The sequence below is a fragment of the Ictalurus furcatus genome, chromosome 14, assembly GCF_023375685.1.
Source record: "Ictalurus furcatus strain D&B chromosome 14, Billie_1.0, whole genome shotgun sequence".
Classification (NCBI taxonomy): Eukaryota; Metazoa; Chordata; class Actinopteri; order Siluriformes; family Ictaluridae; genus Ictalurus; species Ictalurus furcatus.
The window spans coordinates 30,796,425-30,818,493 of record NC_071268.1 but is presented as its reverse complement, the minus strand read 5'-3'; the positions used below and the strand labels follow the sequence as shown (position 1 = coordinate 30,818,493).

The 22,069-nt window shown below is 43.0% G+C and overlaps 1 gene segment (V, D, J or C); it reads left to right on the top strand.

Moving 5' to 3' along the window:
- Positions 1-16,814: 16,814 nt before the first annotated feature.
- Positions 16,815-18,357, top strand: LOC128618020 (immunoglobulin kappa variable 3-15-like). The segment is given in 2 exon segments: positions 16,815-17,020; positions 17,127-18,357. Coding segments are annotated over 2 exon segments (408 nt in total).
- The last annotated feature ends 3,712 nt before the right edge of the window (positions 18,358-22,069 follow it).

Sequence of the window (22,069 nt, the reverse complement as noted above, 5' to 3'; positions counted from 1 at the left end):
TGTTTCGGTATTAACCGGTGACGACACACACTTTCACAAAGAGATCTGCGAAGTGAGGTACGAACGAACCAGCTGGCACGAACTACAACGCTATTTCCAACAAATCGATGAATTATTCCAAAAAATTGGAAGAGACAAAGAAACAGCGAAAATAAAAGTAAGGCTAGAAGATCTCTTCTGAGATCATCAATATACTACTCCTGAGCAGAAACTCCACCTTCCCAAGACTCCTAAACTCCTAAACCTTCCCAAGCTGCAACGTTTGTCACGACCCCGAATGTTATAAACACCCAAAGAATGTAACTAAATGCCCAGAGTGTCAGAGATTGTGTAGATCCCGATACTGTTTCAAGAGACATAAAGCGAAGATTCAGTCGAGCAAAGGAGAATATTCTATGTGTGAAACGGGGTTCTACTGCAGTAAATGTAAACGTGTGATAAGGGATAAACCTTCTAATCGTGAGAAACATGAGCGCACACATCCGAAATGCATGCTCTGTGGTCAAAAACTCGACGAGGATATCGAGCATAGATGATTTATACAGCGGGCTAGGAAAGAACGCGAAAATACGGATTATGTGTTTTACCATTTCGAGACCAGGCAGGAAACAGGAACTCATGTAGCCAATTTCATATGCTGTATTGATTTTAAGGGAGAGGAGTGGGTGGCTGAAGGGGATGATTGCGTCAGTGCCTTCTTTAAAAAGTTTCGGTGTAATACATACCACGGTTACACGTTTATCGTGCATAACGCTAGCGGGTTCGATTCATACCTTTTATTAAACCATTTAGTGAAAGAAGGAATCACACCCGAAATCATAGCGCAAGGTGGTAAAATTTTGTGCTTCATCGATACCGCGTTTCGCCAGTCCTGCATTGATAGTCTATCATTCTTACCCATGAAGTTGAGCAGCATCCCGAAAGCCATGGGTTTTTCGGAAAGCAAGAAAGGTTATTTTCCCCATTTCTGGAACACCGTAGAACATCAGGATTACGTAGGGCCGTATCCTGACCCTAAGTTTTACGGTGTAGACGGCATGATGCCTAAGGATAGAGAAGATTTCTTTAAGTGGTACAGAACGGTTTCTGACAAAGTCTTTGATTTCAAGAAAGAGATGGCAGAATACTGTGTGAACGACGTAGAGATTTTGAGAAAGGGGTGTATAGCTTTCAGAGAAGAAATTCTGGAAAGTACAAAGGTCGATCCTTTTAAATGCATAACGATCGCATCTGTGTGCATGAAAATCTTTAGAACCAAGTTCCTGCGTAAAGACACTTTAGCTATTGATAACTACATCACCACTCAGAAATCTTACTCATCACCTTCCATACAATGGCTCGAATACGTTTCTAAAACGCAAAACCTACCCATTCGCCACGCTTTGAACGAAGGTGAAGTCAGGTTTGGTAAGTATTACGTAGATGGTTACTGTGAGGAAGGGGAAAATGTAAGGTTTTTGAGTGTCTTGGATGTTTTTATCACGGCTGTGAAAAGTGTTTTCCCTCAATGACCCCGCATCCTCTTACCAAATCCAATGCTACCTTCGGAGATATCCGTCAGAAATCGATGGAGAGAATTAAGAATTTGCAAGACACTCTCAATTTGCATGTCACTCTGATGTGGGAACACGAGTGGAATGAAATGAAAAAAAAAACGACAACCGCGTGCTAAACTTTCTAAAACGCCCGGCATGTGTCTCGGATGTGTGTTTACGATGAACAAAGCGGGAAACTTTCTCAGCGTACTCGTAGGTAGCTCGTCACAGGCCATCACACTATTTTTTCTACTTCAGGACAACTTCTCATAACCTCGGTTAGTTCTCTGGTATCCATGCGTTACTGGTAATCGATGAGCACGTTTCTTCGATTGTTTATTTCTAGAATACTGTCGAAACTGGCGTACACGATTAGATTCACTGTGCTCGGAAGCGGTTGTCGAAATCTGAGTTCCAATCGCATATTTCCCGACTTTATTAATGACAAATGTTGCCCACAATCGTCGTCAGGATTCAGGTTGAATGAGAATGAAGTATATCCGTTCAGGTACTCTTCTCTGTTTATCGACAGTGCCTGATCTTTCAGCTGCTTTCCTGATGCTAAAATTAAAGAAGGGAATTCACGGACGGCGTTACCGGACTGAAAAACAGGCTGAAAAGGTTTTGCAGGATATTGAGTACCGTCTACATAGAGAGCGATAGACTCTGCGTCGTAATGTTTAAAATTAAAAGGGTTTTTATTGTACGACCTGCTGAAGGCATCGTTGTCTACCATCCCAGAGATAATGGTTTTAGGTAAGGGGCCGAGGAAGAGGTTCTCTTGTGAACAAATGCGGCTCCCTGCAGCGAGACTGAAGGTCTTCAGACAGACTCTTTCGATCGGGTACTCGGCTGTGGCACTGAGAAGAGCTTGCCCGTGACCGATTTTTACAGACGGTGAGACGGTTCCTTTCTTCACAAAAAGAGAAGCGTTGAGTATTTTCAGAAGGAAATCTTCCTTCATCAAGCAGAATTCAGCTTTGCTGCAAACCATTTTAATCCTCAAATCGATTCCGTTCAGTAAAAGTTTATCCTGAAAAAATATATCCGAGTGAATGTGTCCAATCAGGTCAAAGGTGTTGCTTTCAGCACTGAAACTGGCCCTTTTTTTGAGACCTTCGTTTCGACCGTCTGGGTCTGTGGCATCCATATGCCCAGCTGTGTCTTTGTAGAATAGCCCGGTGCAAAATTGTGTTTCCAAGATATCTTTTCCATAGTTGAGAAGACTTTCAAAGGTAGCACGGTATGGGTATGTACTGCTAGATTGAGAAATAAGACGATCCCCGAGCATGACATCCACTTGTGAAAAAAGTGAGGCTACGGGGTAGTTAACGACCCCAACCTTTGCATCGTTAGCTATATTGGAACCGTCGGGATTCACGATTTTACAGGACAGATGTAAAAAAGTGTTGTTCACGTCGAGGTAATCCTCCCCGTTTCCAGCCACGTAGAACTCCAGGGGCCCGTTGTCCGTAAGAGCGGAAATTGGAGGTATTTCGACACAAGTGTACTTCTCGATACTCGTTTGAGTATAAGGTAATGTGAAAATATCCAATTCTGTCTTGGTACACTCTGAGGATAGACTGTGTAAGAAAGCCATGATGTTAGAAAATGTTCAGCCGCTTTCTCTTGTGAGAGATGGTAGGATGTCTGTTGCCTCTCTGCTCGGTCTTTTTCACACTGGTCTTGAGTTTAGTAGCCTTACGTCTTTTATTCAGAATCACGTGTCGACGTCCTGGGAGCCTTTTAGATTTTTTACGCGCAATCAATGCAAGTCCTGATCCGTCTTGATTCTGAGTTTGTGTCTTGCTCATAATGTTGCTCACTACGTCGCTTACGAAACCTTTAGCCGCTGTTTTTAAATGAGGTTTTGCAATAGCAAACCCCCTTTTGAGGAACGGAAAAGCCATTCTAAAAAGACCCTTGATCAGACCTCCTAGCCCCGACCCATACATGGTGGGGGCGCCTTGAAACCCCGGAAGGCCATTTCCAGCCTGACGGACATGATAATCCACGTAGATCTGCAGGTGAACGTAGCCCCTATCCATCATTTTACATACGGAACGAATGTTTAGCGGGTCTAAAGTGTAGTTTAGCTATACATTTTCCGTAACTAAAAGGTATAGGCTTGTTCTGATCCGATTTGACTTCGATTACTATATCGGTGATGTGGTTCTTGGTGAGAGGTACGTAATGCAGCTTATCATAAGTAATTGTGACGACTTTGTTGTTTTCTCCCGTTATATGTACACATCTCAGTAACGGGGCAACACTGTCACCAACTCGCTGATACTCGATAACGTCTGTATATACATACATCGTGTAAAAGCCTGCGTGAATATCAGCGGGGTTAGGCGCGTCTGGTTCTCGGGCCGTTATCGGAACACCGGGGTTCATACCGAGCATATATGCTAATTTTCCATTAGCTTTGAACACAAAATGTTTTTGGGATGCAATGTGTATTTTATTTTTCATAGGGTTATAGGTTATCTCTATTCCAAGTTCCAATTTCTTCATGTTTTTGTTGATTTCACTAACCAGTTCCTCGATACTTTTGTAATATCCTTGAGTGATATTAAAGGTACTGTTTTGTGTTTTCTTTCCATCCCTCTGGATAATATGAAAAGGACAGTCTTCCTCTGTTAACGAGTACCAACTCTGGATATATTGAACCTCCGCGAGCGAGACTTCCCATATCCCGCTCAAATTGATTGGTTTGGCGAATTTAGTAGTGTAGTGCGCGATCTTATTATTAGGGTAAATATCCAGCGACGCGTTGCTTGGAAGCGTCACAAAGAAGCCGCACTTTTTCTTCATTATGGTGAGAATTCTTCTGTCATCAGCTGTGGAGGTCTTCCTTGGCCTACCATTCACTTTATGGTTACGAAGCTCACCAGTTCTCTCTTTCTTCTTAATAATCTTCCGAACAGTTGATTTGGTAAGCCTAAGCTTTGGCCGATGTGTCTGACTGCTTTTTTCTCGATTCTCAGCCTTATAATAGTTTTCTTGACTTTCACTGGTACAAATCTGGTCCTCATGTTGACAAACAGCAGAAGCAGATGCCAAGGGTGACCAAAAGCCTTGAATCAAGACCAGATGCTGAAAGCTGAGAGTAGTGTGTATACCTACATTACTGAAACAATTAAACACACCTGAGTTGTCACGACCCCCAGGGATATTCCACCTTGGGCCACCCTGACTGTCCTTGTAGAACTTCTTCCTCTGTTTACTCATGTGGTTTTTATTTCCCTGGTTGGTTAGTGCTTTATTTAAGTTCCCTGTGGTTCTTCCTTAGTTCCTGGAGTACTCACTCATGTCAGGATATGTTTGAGTCTCTGGTTTTCTTGTGTTGGTTCTGCTTGTGTTATTTGCACTATGTTTTTGATTATTTAGCATTTTTCTTAGTGTTTACTTTCTAGTTCATTAAGTTCTGATAATCCTGGTTTCTAATGTGTCTTCTCCCCGTGTTTGTCCCTTAAGTCCTTTTCATTGATCCTGTTCCCTGTGTTGTCTTCAATGAAGACGTTCTGCATCCGCCTCTCTGAGTTCTCCCCTGTTACATGAGTAATCACAAACACCTGTGCTGCCCAATCACTGTGGCGCCTTGGATCACCAATCATGGTGCCTTGAAATGGGGGGTTATGTATTAAAAGTGCTGTAATTCCTACATGGTAAAACTAAAATGCATAAAAATATCCTTTATTAAAATCTGAGAATTTTAATAATGCAGTTTAACCACATGTGAAGTGTTTGAGTACAAATTTAAAACTGTGTACAGAGACAAATAAAAATAAATTATGCCTTTGTCCCAAACATTATGGAGATACTGTATGTGAAATAAATGAAATAAACGGCAGTGTGTAAAAAGATTTGTCTGCACCCTGCACACAGACGCTGGGAAACTTTTAATTAATTTATATTTTATAGTTAAAGTAGATTAGGGCTTTCTAGCTCACTCTTCCTTTCTGTTGTGTCCTTCTCATACATGCATCGCTTACACACATCTCATCAAATATGACCCTTTCTGCTTGTGTCTCAGCAATCTCAGCAGTCTCTGCCCTCTTTGATAGTAAAAGATGGCCCCCAAAAGGAAGGGAGCGAGGTAGGATATTTACACTGTGTTAAAGGTCCAGCTATGCTGCAGGCTACAACTCTACAGTATCCAGGGGAGATTATCCACAGACGCAAGAGTGATACTTGGGTATAAACCTTTTTTTGGTGTGTGGCAGCACGATGGTGCAGTATGTAGTGTTGCTGCCTCACAGCTGAGAGTGTAAACCCCAAAAACACAAAGCCATTTCTCCAGTGGTTAGCAAAGCCAAAACATCAAACTAAACCCAACACTAACTCCACAAACAAAACTGCCTTCCCTAAACATAAAAAAAAAAACATCCTACAAAATGGTTCCCAAACTCCCTTCCTGTTTATACTGATCAATACTCCAACCAAATTCAAGGACAGTTTGTTGATTTTTTTAACCATTACTAAGGAAGCAATTTTTCTAAAATTTTTAATGAATACCAAAACAAAACAAGAACTATGAACATGCAGCAAAACACTAAGGCAAGAATCAAACATTAACAAAGACCATGGACACAAAAACAGAACCAATAGCAACAAAAGATAAACGCAAGAACAGGAGTGCAATGCAAACTGTGGATATGTACACATAGGTGCTCGTTAACTGAATGAGAATCAGGTGCTGATGGTCATGTGATGCTATGTGGTGCAGTGGCTGCTGGGAACTGTAGTCTTGGGTCCCTTCCGGGAAATCCATGACAAACTCCCCTTAGCCCGTGGCTCTCGATCCACGTACCAAGTCCGCGACGGGGCACTGGATATCCAGGCTAGATGTCCCCAAGTGTTCCAAAGTTCCCTTGAATGTAATCTCTCACAAAACCGCAAAGAGAACACTTCACGTGTTCACTGGGGAACGGATGTGGGAAGGTCTCTTCCATACCACAAAGATATGACACAATATCCCCACCCTGGTTGGGCATGGAGCAATAGCCACCCCGAAGCCAGCGAGGAGAACAAAGCCCAAGGCAGACCCCAAGGGGGAGTGATGTTAACCACGGAGCTAGAGGTAGAAGCAACGCTCTCTGCGAGGCCAGAGAGGTGAGCGAAGTTCTCCGCGAGGCCAGAGAGAGGAGCGAGGTTCTCCGTGAGGCCAGTGGGAGGAGCGAGGTTCTCCGCGAGGCCAGAGGGAGGAGCGAGGTTCTCCGTGAAGTATGAGGGGTGAGCAACATCCTCCGTGGAGCAGGAAGGGGGAGTGACATATGGTGCAAAGCAAAGCAATGGAGCGACATCTTCAGCAGAGCATGGGGACAGTGCAACGTCCTCAGCGGAGCATGGGGGGAGCGACGTCCTCAGCGGCGCATGGGGGCTGAGCGACGTCCTCAGTCGAGCAGAGAGGCTGAGCGATGTCCTCAGTGTAGTAGGAGGGCAGAGCAATGTCCGAAGTGGAGCCTGGCGAGGTGACGTCCGAGGTGGAGTAGGCAAGAAAAGCCATACCGGGAGGAAAAGCAGTGTCTTCAGCTGAACCGGGAAACTGAACAGTGTCCTCAGCTGAACAACGTTCTCAGTCGACACGGCTGGCTGGACAAGATCCACAGTGGGGGAGGGAGGGTGGGAGATGGTTCCAGCCTGGTTGGAAGGCTCCTCCTTGGCATACCCCATGATGGAGTACATCATGTCGAGCCCCTCCCAGTTGGCTTGAACGAGGGAGAATCCTCCCCCCTCAGCTTTTGTCTTTCATACAGGTCCTCTTGAACTTTAAAAAAAAAACTGCCTCATCCATGTTAAGGTCTTGCATTCCGTCAAGGTTTGGAGGCAGAGATGGATGCAAGAGCAGATTTTCAGTTTTAATGAATACCAAAACAAGAACTATGAACAGACAACAAAACACTAGAGAAAGAATCAAACATTAACAAAGACTATGAACACAAAGACCGAACCAACAGTAATGAAAGACCAACACAAGACTAGGAGTGCAGCACAAACTGTGGCTGTATACACATAGGTGCTCGTTAAGTGATGAAGTTGCTGTGTGGTGCAGTGGCTGCTGGGAACTGTAGTCCAGAGTCCCTTCTGCGATATCTGTGACACTAATCTAATAATAGAATACATACCCATGGCAAAAATAAAAGCTGCATGCCGCAATTCGAGGAAAACTGGAAACCATTTCCAACTTAAAATAAATACAGATTGATGCCACGTACATCCCTTAAATGTATGTATGTGTTAATGTATGTATGTGTATATGTGTATGTATATATGAAGCAGGACAGGTAACATGTACACCGTTATCAAGCTAAAGTGAAGTATAGTCATCCTGTGTCCTGTAAACAATACCCGTCCTCAGAAAAGGAGGAAGGGATACGCCCAATTATTCTAGCAATATTACAGCAAGCTGTGATTGTGCCAACAGTTCTGCTATATAATACACCCAGTAACCGATGTTTAAGGCTGGAAGAGGATGGCATTTTACACAAAATTTGCAAAATCAATGAACTAGTCATCCCAGTAACTGCATTACTGCCTGATGTCCGTACTGTAACCTTTTCCATTCCACATGATAATTATTATTTTTCTGTCGTTGACCTGTGTTCGGCTCTTTTTCCACCGTGCCTGCATGTGAGAGCTCAAGGCCATTACTCGCCTGAACATTCCAAGATCAGTAATACGCCTGGGTGCATCTGCCTCAGGGGCTGCGGACTCCTTTGTGGTCTACTCCTCTGTGGTCAGAGACTCCCTCGCATGCTCTCAAGGCCAACAGGACATGATTGGGGTCATCCTCCGCCCCATAACACACAACAAATGTTAAGCTTCCTGGATGTTATCAACTATGGTCTTCAGTGGATCACTGATTGCTTTTTGAACACCATGATGTTGTTGTTGTTGTTATTCTGTCTCTCACTGTTCAAATAAATCTACCATTAAAATTATAGACTGATCATTTCTTTGTCAGTGGGCAAACGTCCAAAATCAGCAGGGGATCAAATACTTTTTTCCCCGCACTGTACCTAGGTGTGTTCGAGCCCAGAAGGGAATGGCCATACAAAGTGAGCAGCTAGATTAAGACCTAGGAGAAAAGAGGATCAGGTGATCAGAGGGGACGATCCAGTGGCTGACATCTCTGAAGAAAGAACAAGTCAAGACGTGAGAGAGGGTCTGAAATGAAGGTAAGGGAGAACCAATGGCAGTCTCAGGAGATATCAAAGAAGAAGGTCAGTCAGAGGTCGTACCAACAGAGCAGGAGGAAAGAAGTGCTCCTGTTGCTGAGAGCAATTCTGATGAGCCTAATACACCTGCTGAAGGAGAAAGAGGCCCAAGCAGACGTCCCTTCCTGGACAACCACAAGTGCTGAACCAAATGAATGCTCATGCTTACGAACACTATGCTTGATTTTTATGGATAGGGAAAGGGAGACAGAATCTTTTACTCCTTTCTAGCCAATGGGAGAGGAGATGTTTGTTTCTGGTCTCCAGAGCAAGTGGTTTTGGTCTTTGGTAGATTGCTGATGTGATCATTCATTGATCACTAGTTAGTTTTAAAGAAGGGACTGGATTGTGAGATTACTCTCTTGAGGTAGATGGGACTTAGTAAATCCCAGAGGAGGGAAATATATAGTATAGATAAAGTGCAATCAACGTGCGTAACTACAAAGTTTACTAATGTTTGGATATGTTAATAGGGTATAATCTGGTGTGTATAGCCAACAGTTGGAATTATTTGTGGGAAGCGTTATCTAAATTCATAGTAGACTTGTTGATCGAGTTATAAACTAAGTGTACTGAGTTAGATGAATTCTGTGTCTAATTCCTTAGGCCTAATTGTTTTCTGTGTCAGTCCGTACCTCTGCACAGCAGGCATAATCTAAAACTATAAAACACTTTCTAACAAGTGACATTCTAAGTGTGTGCATTTAGAACCTTGTGTTTGTCTAAATCAGCTTCACTCTATGGCAATAAACACACAGATACATGCCAGAACTGGGTTTTCAAACAAAGCTCTCTAAGCTTGCAAATCAGTGTCAAAAGAAAAGATAAGACTTCCAGGAGGAAGAGTTCCAAGATGAGACTATAGGGTGAATTATGGGACAAAGTAAAAAACCCTGTCTGGTAAACCTTTTAAAGAAAATACAACTGACAGCACATGCGCCGCATATATAAGGTATCATATGGATATGAATAATTAGTTAAGGCAATGGAGACTGGTTTGTTTCTAGAAAGAAAAGGTGAATGCCCCGCCCAGGGATAATTTTACTGCTTCAGAGAGGTATATAAAGACATGTGTGTACAATTCAGACCTTCTGCAGACCGTCTCACTTTATTGTTTCAGTAAAGTTTATTTACATTTTGACATCTACAAACCCTCTGTCTCTGAAGTTTTTTGACTTAGGCTGAAAAGATTGTTTTCCACAACATTAACACCTACAATCATAATGATTTTTTTCTTTCTTTCATTTTTTTACTTTCTGTATTGTTCTTGTTCTGTCACATCTTCCTGTCTTTTCTCTAATGTCAATTGTCGATTTCTCTACTGATTTTTATCTCCCTCACTGTAACATGAGCACTTATTATTTGTCGCATGTAAATGTTCTTTTACTTCTTGGGGGCACTGCTGAGCTTCCAATGGAGTAGGAACTTGCGCTTTTCAGTCATACATTTGATTTTGACTTACTCTACTCCGTTTTTTGTTTGCACGTTTAACTTTGAACTATGTTAAAATGTCTGAAATAAACATGAAAACTCGTAATACTATTCAGACAGAACTGAGGCCTAGTGTACGCGCCACGTCCACAGCCTCGAGTGAATCACCTCCTTCCCCTGAATCCGCCTTGCCGCGCATTGACCCCGACATCACCGCTCTCAGGCTCGAGTTGCTGACTTCGCTGAGGAAAGACCTTTCCGATATTTTTAAAAAGAAATTCCAGGAGACTCTCTGGGATGCTCTGTCAACTATCAAGCTCAACCTGGAAGCCATGTTTATGTCTTTTACTCACTGTATGTAATTATATTATAATCATTAATATCCTCTCCGGGAACCGTCACCTTATCGATGTGGAGAGGTTTGTGTGTCCCTATGAACCTGAGGGCTGTGTTGTCTGGAGCCTTTGTGCTCCTGGCAGGGTCTCTCAAGGCAAAGTGGTCTCAGGGGAGGGGCCAGACTAAGAATGGTTTAAAGAAACCTCCATGAATGGGATATACCTGTCCCAGCATGTACAGCATGTACAGTCTGTTTTAGCTGGAGGCGCGGATGAGGTCACTATTGACCCAACGATCTCTCAGGTGGTACAGAGACGTGTCCGTGGTACGCGTAGAACAGGATGAGGTACAAAGGAAATCCTGGTCAACCACTGCGCCCGGAGCCATCTTCAGTCGTCTTGACTCTGTCTTGCCACTGGATTATGGTGGTCACCGGGAAGTGAGAGTGAGGCTGATGCTGAGCAAGTCTTCCTCACTTTAATCCAATTCAAGCGCAAGTCGAGTTCCATTTTTGTGTCGTAACGATAAAGTCCTGCGGCGATTGCCGAGCGGCAAAGCGGTAGGTGTGGACACAGTGGCAACCGTAGTCGCGGACCTCCACGCAGGTGGCTCGGGACATTGGTCGCTCTTCGCTGGACCCGGAGCAGCAGCGGAGTTTGGTAGCATCCTGAGCGTCTGAGCAGCCCTCTTTTGGATCGCACTGCTCACCTCCATGCCTGAGGAAGGGGCTAGAAAAGGTGCCCCAAACATTGTCTGCTTCACCACCCTTCAGCTCACCGCGGTTGTTGGGGATGTAGTCCTGCGGTCTAAAAACAATACAAAAGCATATATACAAAAAAGCAGTTCCGATCATGATTGGGGCTTGGAATATCCATTCTCTGTTAGATGACACAAGAAGCAGCAGACCCGCCAGGAGAACTGTGTTGGTGGCTAAAGAACTTGAACAGTACAAAGTGGACATCGCAGCGCTCAGTGAAACTCGACTTCCGGAAGAAGGACTAATCGAGGAAGTTGGTGCCGGCTACACTTTCTTCTGGAGTGGGTGTCCAAAGGAGGTGCGATGAGAAGCGGTAGGCGGCTTCGCCATCCGGAACGAAATTGCCAAGAAACTCAGCAACCTTCCTAACGGCGTCAATGACCGTCTGATGACTCTTCGGCTTCCTCTTTCTGGAAAGTCTTATGCGACACTGATTAGTGCTTACGTGCCGACGATGTCAAACCCGGAAGAAGCAAAGGACAAGTTCTACGAAGACCTAAATACTATCCTCTTGAATGTGCCAAAGACGGATAAATTGATCATTCTTGAAGATTTCAACGCGCGTGTTGGGTCGGACAGCCAGATGTGGAATGGAGTCATAGGGAAGCATGGCATTGGCAACTGCAATAGGCCTCCTTCTTCTTAGAACCCGCAGCAAACACCGGCTCATTATCACAAACACGTTGTTTCGACTACGTAATCGAAACAAAACCACTTGGATGCATCCGAGGTCCCACCATTGGCACCTCCTGGATTACATTATCATCAGACGCTGCGACAGACGGGATGTTGTGGGATGTTGACATGTTGTGGGATGAATACAGGGACGAGGACCCTGGCATTGAACTTCGATACCGTACTGACGGTAAACTGTTCAATCTGCGAAGGCTTCAAGCAGTGACCAAGGTTTCCTTTCAGCATGTGCGCGACCTGCTGTTTGCCACCATTGTGGTGGACATGCAAAGAAGCCTGGACTTGTTCTCCGCCGCCTGCAACAACTTCGGACTAACCATCAGCACCGACAAAACAATTGTGATGCATCAACCTGCCCCAGGTGCGCCCTACGAAAAACCTTTGCTGCGGGTCAACAACCGACTTCTGTCTGCCGTTGACAAGTTCACCTATCTCGGAAGCACAGTTTCTCGGCATGTGCTAATTGATGATGAAGTGATCTTCCGGATTTCAAAAGCCAGCTGCGCTTTCGAACATCTAAGATCATCAGTTTGAAATCGACCTGGAGTTAACCTCTCTGTGAAACTCTGTATGTACAAGGCCGTCGTCCTATCCTCCATGCTCTATGGCTCGGAAACGTGGACCGTCTACCAACGGCACGCCAAGAAATTGAATCACTTCCACCTCAGTTGCCTTCGACGTATACTCGCCATCAAATGGCAGGACAGAATCCCAGACACTGAAGTTCTGGAGCAAACAAAACTACCCAGCATTTTCGCAACGCTGAAACAAATTCAACTGCACTGGGCCGGTCATGTTAGCAGAATGTCGGATACGCGCCTTCCCAAACGTATCCTATACGGCGAACTTGTAGCTGGATTATGATCTCGTGGTGGACAGAAGAAACGCTTCAAGGACACTCTGAAAATGAACATGAAGGATCTCAACATCGATCATAACAACTGGGAAAATTATTGCACAAGGTCAGAACACCTGGTGTAGAGAAGTGAAACAAGGAACCGCAGCCTATGAAGAAAAAAGAATCGATGAAGCAAGAAGGAAGCGCCAAGCCAGAAAACAAACCGGAAGCCAAAGGCCCATACCCCAACACAGGAATCAACCAGTCTGCCCACATTGTGGTCACACATTTCTTGCCCGCATCGGGCTTGTTGGACATTTGCGTGTACATAGAAATGCCGCGCCACTTCAAACTTCTCCATAATGGAGGCATAAAAATGGAAAATTTCGGTCCTCGTCGAAATCGACGGACGAACTCATGATTCATTAATATGTTAATGAAGTCATGTGAATTGCATTGATGTGTGAAGGTGTTTAGTGTTTTGTGGATCACCCTTCACCCTTCTCATCTCAACCATCAACCATCACCCTTCTCATCTCAACCATCACCCATCACCGTTCTCATCTCAACCATCACCCATCACCCTTCTCATCTCAACCATCACCCATCACCGTTCTCATCTCAACCATCACCCTTCACCCTTCTCATCTCAACCATCACCCTTCACCCTTCTCATCTCAACCATCAACCTTCTCATCTCAACCATCACCCTTCACCCTTCTCATCTCAACCATCACCCATCACCGTTCTCATCTCAACCATCACCCATCACCGTTCTCATCTCAACCATCACCCATCACCGTTCTCATCTCAACCATCACCCATCACCGTTCTCATCTCAACCATCACCCATCACCCTTCTCATCTCAACCATCACCCATCACCCTTCTCATCTCAACCATCAACCTTCTCATCTCAACCATCACCCATCACCGTTCTCATCTCAACCATCACCCTTCACCCTTCTCATCTCAACCATCAACCTTCTCATCTCAACCATCACCCTTCACCCTTCTCATCTCAACCATCAACCTTCTCATCTCAACCATCACCCTTCACCCTTCTCATCTCAACCATCAACCTTCTCATCTCAACCATCACCCTTCACCCTTCTCATCTCAACCATCAACCTTCTCATCTCAACCATCACCCATCACCGTTCTCATCTCAACCATCACCCATCACCGTTCTCATCTCAACCATCACCCATCACCCTTCTCATCTCAACCATCAGCCATGGCCCCCAAAGGGAAGGGAGTAAAGTTGGATATTTTTGGAGCTTCCTGTTCCATATCATCCTTGTCACCACAACAGCCAGACAAACAGGAACCGCCTCTCTGCATTTTTACCGAGTTTGATGTGATACATGTTCCAGGTTACATTGTACCATGTTTCGGTGTCGCAGCTCACCTCATACAGCCTTAATAATGTCAGCATGTGAGAAAGTTAACACCATCGTGCCTTGCACTCCCCCCCCGCCCCCACTGATTATTGTCACCTGATTGAAGGTGTTTCAGGGGATCATCAAGCTTCTGTTCCAGAGGTAAGTCCGTGAGGAGACAGCAGCTTACCTAACACACCGTCCTGCTATATTCCAACACCTCCTCCTCCTCTTTCTCAAAAACACACTATATACCTGGAAGTGTCTGGTGCTAGTTCCACACACTGCGTTACTGATCAGGACCCACCCAGTCCCCAGTGTTACACATGAGTTTATATGTTACACACCTTCAGTTATAGTGTTATAATAGTTAAGAGCAGCAGAGTTCACCCCATATAACCTGGGAATGTACAATACAGTGGATTTACACATGTGACCTTAAACACAGTGTTGATGTCTATTACTCACTGGATTTAATTATATTATAATCATTAATATGATAATAAACTCATGTGAATTGCATTGATGTGTTTAGAGAGAGTGAAAGTGTTCAGTGTTTTGTGGATCTTTATAATAATCAATGTGAATGTGAACATACATGAGAAATGACAAATTAGGTATAATCAGTTTAATATAATTTAATACAATTTAAATCTGGATCTGATAAAACCGATATTTATCCTTATGTTGGCTAAACTGTTAAATACTACACTTAAGTTACATGTGAGGAAAAAATTTATAATCCTGAGTCAGAAAAACACAGACGATCATTTTCAGTTTAAATTCAGTGTCCAGTTCTGACACCAAGTAGGAACAGATGAAGGAGATGACGACTCTTCCGTACTGTTAATATAAAATAAGTGTGCACTGTCAGTTTCCTCAACCATAAATCCTGCACTAAAGAAAGACGTGAAAGCAGCTTCCTGCTCCACACCCAGCTAAACACACAGAGACAGTTTTAACCAGTAAAACTGAGAGATCAGTGAAGTGAGAGAGAGATTTACATGAAGACGGCTGAGTGATCCTCTTTCTCCCAGAATAGAGCAGCACTTTCACCAGATGTTCAACTTCCTTCAGCCAAACTCACTGAAGCACAACACACAGCACTGAATCTACAGCTAAACACACTCTCTCATCACACTGATAATGACTATTCACTCTAATAAAAGAACACACAATGTCCAAAATGGAGCTTTATTTCAGCAGAGCAAAACTACAGGAAGAGCAACAGGACAGTGAAGAGAGTAAAGACAGAAATGTCAGCATTGTGTAGAATTGAAACTCTATTGTAGATGGATGTGTAAGCAGCTCAGTGTTCAATTCTATCTTGGAGCTGTTAGACTTCACACTGGCTCTTTCTGAACGTGACCGGATGATCGACGTTGTCATGGGAGACCTTACAGACAAACTCCTCCCCCTTTTCCCAGAGTGCTTTGCTGAGGGTCAGGGTGCTGCTGCGTGTGTACCCGTGCTTCTTCTGTTCTTCGGCGCTGGTCAGAACCCCGTCCTTCACCTCTGAGCCGTCCACTGTCCAGCTCACCAGCGCCCCCTGTGGAGAGTAGGCAGACAGCAGGCAGAGCAGCGAGGCCGATCCCTCAGACAGCTGCAGAGAGGAGGGAGGGAGCAGAGACACGGAGGGCTTCACCGTGGGACCGGCTGGAGACCACAAACACACAATAAACACACATTTACACACGCTGACACAACATTTACTCATCACTGCTGATTCACATTACTGCAGTTCAGTAGAAACATCTGGAAACTTCTATGACCTTCAGCAGCATCTATAAACTCTACCCATAGACATAAAAACAGAACCTAACTCTAAATGAACAGAGACACATGGGGGGCTTCAATTCGGGAGCAGTTTCAGAATCAGAATCGGCTTTATTGCCGAGCGTGCTCACACATACAAGGAGTTTGTCTGGAGAAACATCAGTCCATTTGGTTTAAAGTCCACTAACAAACAAAGAGAACATGTGGAAGCCATCAGCTTTAACTCCACACCATAATCCATCTTCTTTCTGATGTAGTGTTCACCCAGTTCTATTCAGTACTGTAACTGCATCCAGTAGTCACACTGTATTCCAACACTGAAACACTCAGTGAGTGTATTCTGTAAATGTTCTGAACTCCAACAGAGACAAAACCGGAAACTCTGCAGCAGCACAAACGTGTTCCAGCAGCAGGAGAACATTTACTAGTTACTCTTTACATCGTGGACCGAGCAGAACTTTGATCAGATTTATTCTGGTGTTGATACTCAGTGAAAATGAATCACTAGACGCTGAACTCAAGGTGAATTTAAACAGCACAAACATCTGGATTTATTCTCTCACTTTTAACGATGAAATATAATCATTACAATCAACACAAACAAATAAATGTATTTAAGATACTGATTTTTTACACACTAACCTTCATAACAAACATTTAAAATGATTCATTTTCAACTTTTCTAAAGTTTGTTCAATAATCAAATTAATAATAAAAATAAATCCATTAATTTATTCCATTTTAAATAAAGAAGAGAGACTTACTTTTCACGATGAGTTTGGTTCCTCCACCGAAAGTGAACCACAGTGATACATTCTAATGAAGCCGTCGTACAAAAACCTCTGTTACACCACAGTGATCACACACACACACACACACACACACACACAGTTGTGGTGTTTGCATATGTGTGCTGTGTCAGTGCTGCACACACTTTAAGAGCTGTAGTGCTGATCAGAGTGTGTTCAGTCCTTTCAGAGCCACTGACACGCAGCACAATGATGATGGTACTGATTCTACTGCTGGGGACACTGGGACTCCTCGCTCACCGTGAGACTCTCTCTTTACTTTTATTATTCATACACATCATCACATCACTCTCACACTCATTACTACATTTGTTGACATTATTTTAACTCTGCATCCTTTTCTTTAGAGTCCTTTGGGGAAATCGTCCTGACTCAGTCTCCAGGATCTCAGTCTGTTTCTCCAGGACAATCTGTTACTCTCACCTGTAGAGCCAGTCAGACTGTTAGCAATGACCTCCACTGGTACCTGCAGAAACCTGGAGAAGCTCCTAAACTCCTGATCTATAATGATGTTACACGGTACACTGGGGTTCCAGATCGTTTCAGTGGCAGTGGATCTGGTTTGCAATTTAGTCTAAAAATCTCTGGAGTTCAGCCTGAAGATGCAGGAGATTATTACTGTCAGCAGAGTGAGACACGGCCGTACACACAGTGTTATAGCGTGGTACAAAAACCTCCCTCAGCTGTAGAGGAAGTGCTCTGACTCAGAAACACACACTGATCTGAGAACAGCTGCAGAGCTGCTAAAGCTGCACTCCACTGAACATCAACTACAAACCACTACAGCACTGAGAATTTTTCTCTTTTCTCTGGATTTACCAGACAATTGTGTTCACATTAGGAATGTCCTGTTTCACACCATGTACCAAAGATGTACAAGTTAGCACCTAAGGGTTCCAGCAAGAAGGTTGTAATGTATTCCCCTTCTCTCAGCGCATATTGTGAGACTACGGTGGTGGATCTCTGACCCACTAGGAGGGCCTGGGGGCATTCTCCCCATAAGAAAATTTAGTAAGAAAATTGTGTACATTATAAAGTTAAATGCATCAATGTGGTCCACTTTGAGAGCAAAATTAAGAGGCTAGATCTATGGAGAACTTTGCGTTCTTGTAAAGAATTGTGTGCTCTACTAGTAGTTTGATCATGACATTGGTTGTATAGATATGAACGGTGATGACACGGTAAACAATTCACACCCATAAAGCCTGGTAAACGAGAGAGAGTTTAACGTAGTTCACAAACTTGACTAGAGCAAACAATTGAGGCATCAAAGAAATGGAGTATAAGTGGTTACCTGTGTTGAACTGGTTTATTTTTTAGAAAATATAAATATATACTGGATGAGGAGGACATGGTATTGATCAACTCTCCCTACGTCCCTATTGGAAAACTTTAATTTCCTGGGCTTTAAGTAAAAGAGTTCCAATGTCCTTTTGTGACTGACTTGGAGTGAGAGATGCTTTGCCATTATTATGAGAAGTGTAAAAATATTTTAGTTCATTATGAAACTGTGGCTGGACAAATTAGTCTGTGACGGGCCGCCGTAGTCTAGGTAATTAATGGGAAACACTGAATTTGCATTTTTAGGGGGCCCTTGGCTTCCGGGGGGGGGGGGGGGGGGGGGGGTGGTTGCCTACCTTAGACTAGTGCTAAGTCTGCCTCTGGGTTTCAGTATGGTTCTCAGATTCACTAAACTAAGCATTCTCATGACACAGTTTCATAACTCGTTAAGTTGAACCAGATGTTCCTCATCAGGTCCTGTGGGCATTCACCTTAAAAAAGGGCAGATCTCACACTGGTTCAAATGCTTGTTGAAGCTGGAGTTGGACTGGATTTAGAATGTGTATTTTATGGCACAAGAGCAGATTATAATAATACTTTTGTTTGAAAAAAATCTAATATATAATAACAGCAAAAAGCAATACTTTCACTGTCACCAAGGCCAGTGACAACAAATAGTCAACTGTGTAAATGAGTAAGTTGTAGATGTTTTTATTTCAGTTCACATGACACTTGAGGTAAAAGCAATTGCAATTGAAATAATTAGCAGTGCATTTTTTAAAAATTTCTAATTACAAATGTAGTCCAAACTGTGTTAAGGAATCTTGGCAGTAGATAAGAAAAAAATTGTATATTAGATAAGGAAATAAGGAAGATAAAAATTATATTATACAAATTGGTAACAAACTTAATTAGTGCCCTGAATTTTATTTTATTCATGAGCATCCAGTTTCACACACTTGCATGGAATTTGTTAGGCATATGGGTCGTATGGGTCCTAATGTAATATTAGTTTAATGTAACCGTTCCAGCAAACGTTTAGTTGTGTTTCACTGTTGAGTCGGTGAGATCACAGAGACTGTTTGAATGAATTTGTTTCATAAGTTTTATTTTTTTATTTACTCCATGCAGATCATTATTTCTTTGTGTGAAACAGAAACACAAGTATTTTTGTTTTTAATCGGTAATCTGAGTTTAGTATGTGAGTGATGTCATGGCCAGTTGGAACGGCCTGTGACTGGAGAGAGCCAGGTATGTTTTTACAGCTCTCTGTAACAAAGGGTAAAAATGTGTTATATTAAGTGAGAATTAGAGTTAGTACCAATTACAGAAGTGTTATAAAGCTGGAATGAGTTTAGAGTGTGCGTTTAGAGCACGGCTTTTCCCAAGTAATACGAAAACATCATTCAGTGCATAGAATGTTTGTAGTTCTCAGTTAAACCTCAATAAAGATGTGTTTACAGTCATATGTGTGCCCTAGACAGTCAATGAACTTGAAGGTACTGTGTTAATGGGGCAGGGTTAATATGTTTTCTCTCATATACCCTTCAGCTGAAAGAACACTGATCTGAGCTGGTGTGTGTGTTTCCACTGTCCTGTGTTTAATAAACTGCAGGTATGCAACATTAAAAAAACACTATTTCACATAATTGAGACATACTGAATGGAAATTATTTTTTTTCCTGTAAGTAGAATATCAATGTAAATTAATATGTATTGGTGGATTTATTTTATTTTATAACTGAATAGTGTGTTATGTGACTGTGTATACAGTATTCATGTGAAAAATATGTGTGAAGTCTGACACAAAAACAGATTGTTTATTATATAATAGTATTTATTGAAAAAACAGCGTCTCGGGAACGGCCTGTGACTGGAGCGAGTCAGCCAAGAGAACACTGATCTGAGAGTGTATGTGTGTTTCCACTGTCCTGTGTTTAATAAACTGCAGACGTGATTGGCCAATGAGGGTGGTGTTAGTGGTTCATCCACTACACAGACAGAGGAATGTTACAATCACATCCATCAACTCTTCCCAACAGCAAGTCAATCATTTTGTATTTTGTGCATTTGAGATGTACCGCAGTTTTAAATTCTCCACCTAAGTAGTTCATCAGATTCAAACCAGATGTGGGCAGTATGATGTCATGCCATGTCATCAATTGACAGGTCACACAGTGCAAACAGGCTCATCGGATTCATCATAAATTGGGTCAGCATGGTGTCCATATATCCATGATGCAAAATGCGGAAGAATATTTGATATTATGTAAAATATGGCAATGTTGAGACAATCAATTAACACATCTGGCAATGCAAATAGGAAGGAATTCCACTGTACATGGTTCAATGTGGCTCAAATCTCTTTTGTTTGTTTCAGTGATATAAGGTTTACTTGCTTCATAACAAATTTGGTCTGCATGATATCAAGTAAAAGTTGTTTATTTCACACACATTCTGTTACATTTATGATTCGATATTTAACTTGATTTGTGTAAGTGGGTCTATACTGGATCTGTGTGGAACACCCTGGTTAACTGGGACAGTGTGTGATCTAAATAGACCTCTAGAGACAAGATGGAGACTGTCACAGTGATACGATTTAGGTCACTTTAAATCAGTACCTGGATGTCCGATATATTTAATATTTTTCTGAAAATAGGTACTTAATCAGACAAAAGATTTGTTCCTAGGACCAGAGCAGTTTGAGTTCTGTGTCCAGTTCTGATAGCAAATTAATTTATTGATTAATTAACCAGTAAATCAGTCAGAAAGTGAAGTGAGAGAGAGATTTACATAAGACGAGTGATCCTCTTTCTCCCAGAATAGAGCAGCACTTTCACCAGATGTTCAACTTCCTTCAGCCAAACTCACTGAAGCACAACACACAGCACTGAATCTACAGCTAAACACACTCTCTCATCACACTGATAATGACTATTCACTCTAATAAAAGAACACACAATGTCCAAAATGAAGCTTTATTTCAGCAGAGCAAAACTACAGGAAGAGCAACAGGACAGTGAAGAGAGTAAAGACAGAAATGTCAGCATTGTGTAGAATTGAAACTCTATTGTAGATGGATGTGTAAGCAGCTCAGTGTTCAATTCTATCTTGGAGCTGTTAGACTTCACACTGGCTCTTTCTGAACGTGACCGGATGATCGACGTTGTCATGGGAGACCTTACAGACAAACTCCTCCCCCTTTTCCCAGAGCGCTTTGCTGAGGGTCAGGGTGCTGCTGCGTGTGTACCCGTCCTTCTTCTGTTCTTCTGCGCTGGTCAGAACCCCGTCCTTCACCTCTGAGCCGTCCACTGTCCAGCTCACCAGCGCCCCCTGTGGAGAGTAGGCAGACAGCAGGCAGAGCAGCGAGGCCGATCCCTCAGACAGCTGCAGAGAGGAGGGAGGGAGCAGAGACACGGAGGGCTTCACCGTGGGACCGGCTGGAGACCACAAACACACAATAAACACACATTTACACACGCTTACACAACATTTACTCATCACTGCTGATTCACATTACTGCAGTTCAGTAGAACGACTCAGCAGGAGAACGTTTACTAGTCACTCGTTATATTGTGGAGCGACTCGGACTTTGATCAGATTTATACTGGGAGTGTATTCCAGTCCTCCTAAGTTGTTCTGTTACTTTTACATGTAGTAAAATAAAGACACTGATGATGTAAATACACTGATATTCCACAGAATCAGGGCTGGAAAATACAACATCACACCTTCCCTTTGAGTTTCCTGATAACAAGATTTACTCGATTATAAATCACATATCTGGCAAAAAGTCTGAGAAATCAGTCCAGTGATGGAAATAACCACATCACACCACATCCACCTTTCTACACACTGTTTATCTTTGTTTGGAGATTCAAAATCAGTACCTCAGTGAAATGATAGAAGGCTAACAGACACAGGATTAAGTTTTATACCATGTCCTTCACAGCACACAATATGAACGTAAGAAGCTGTGAATGTAAAAGTGCTCTGTTTACTGAGG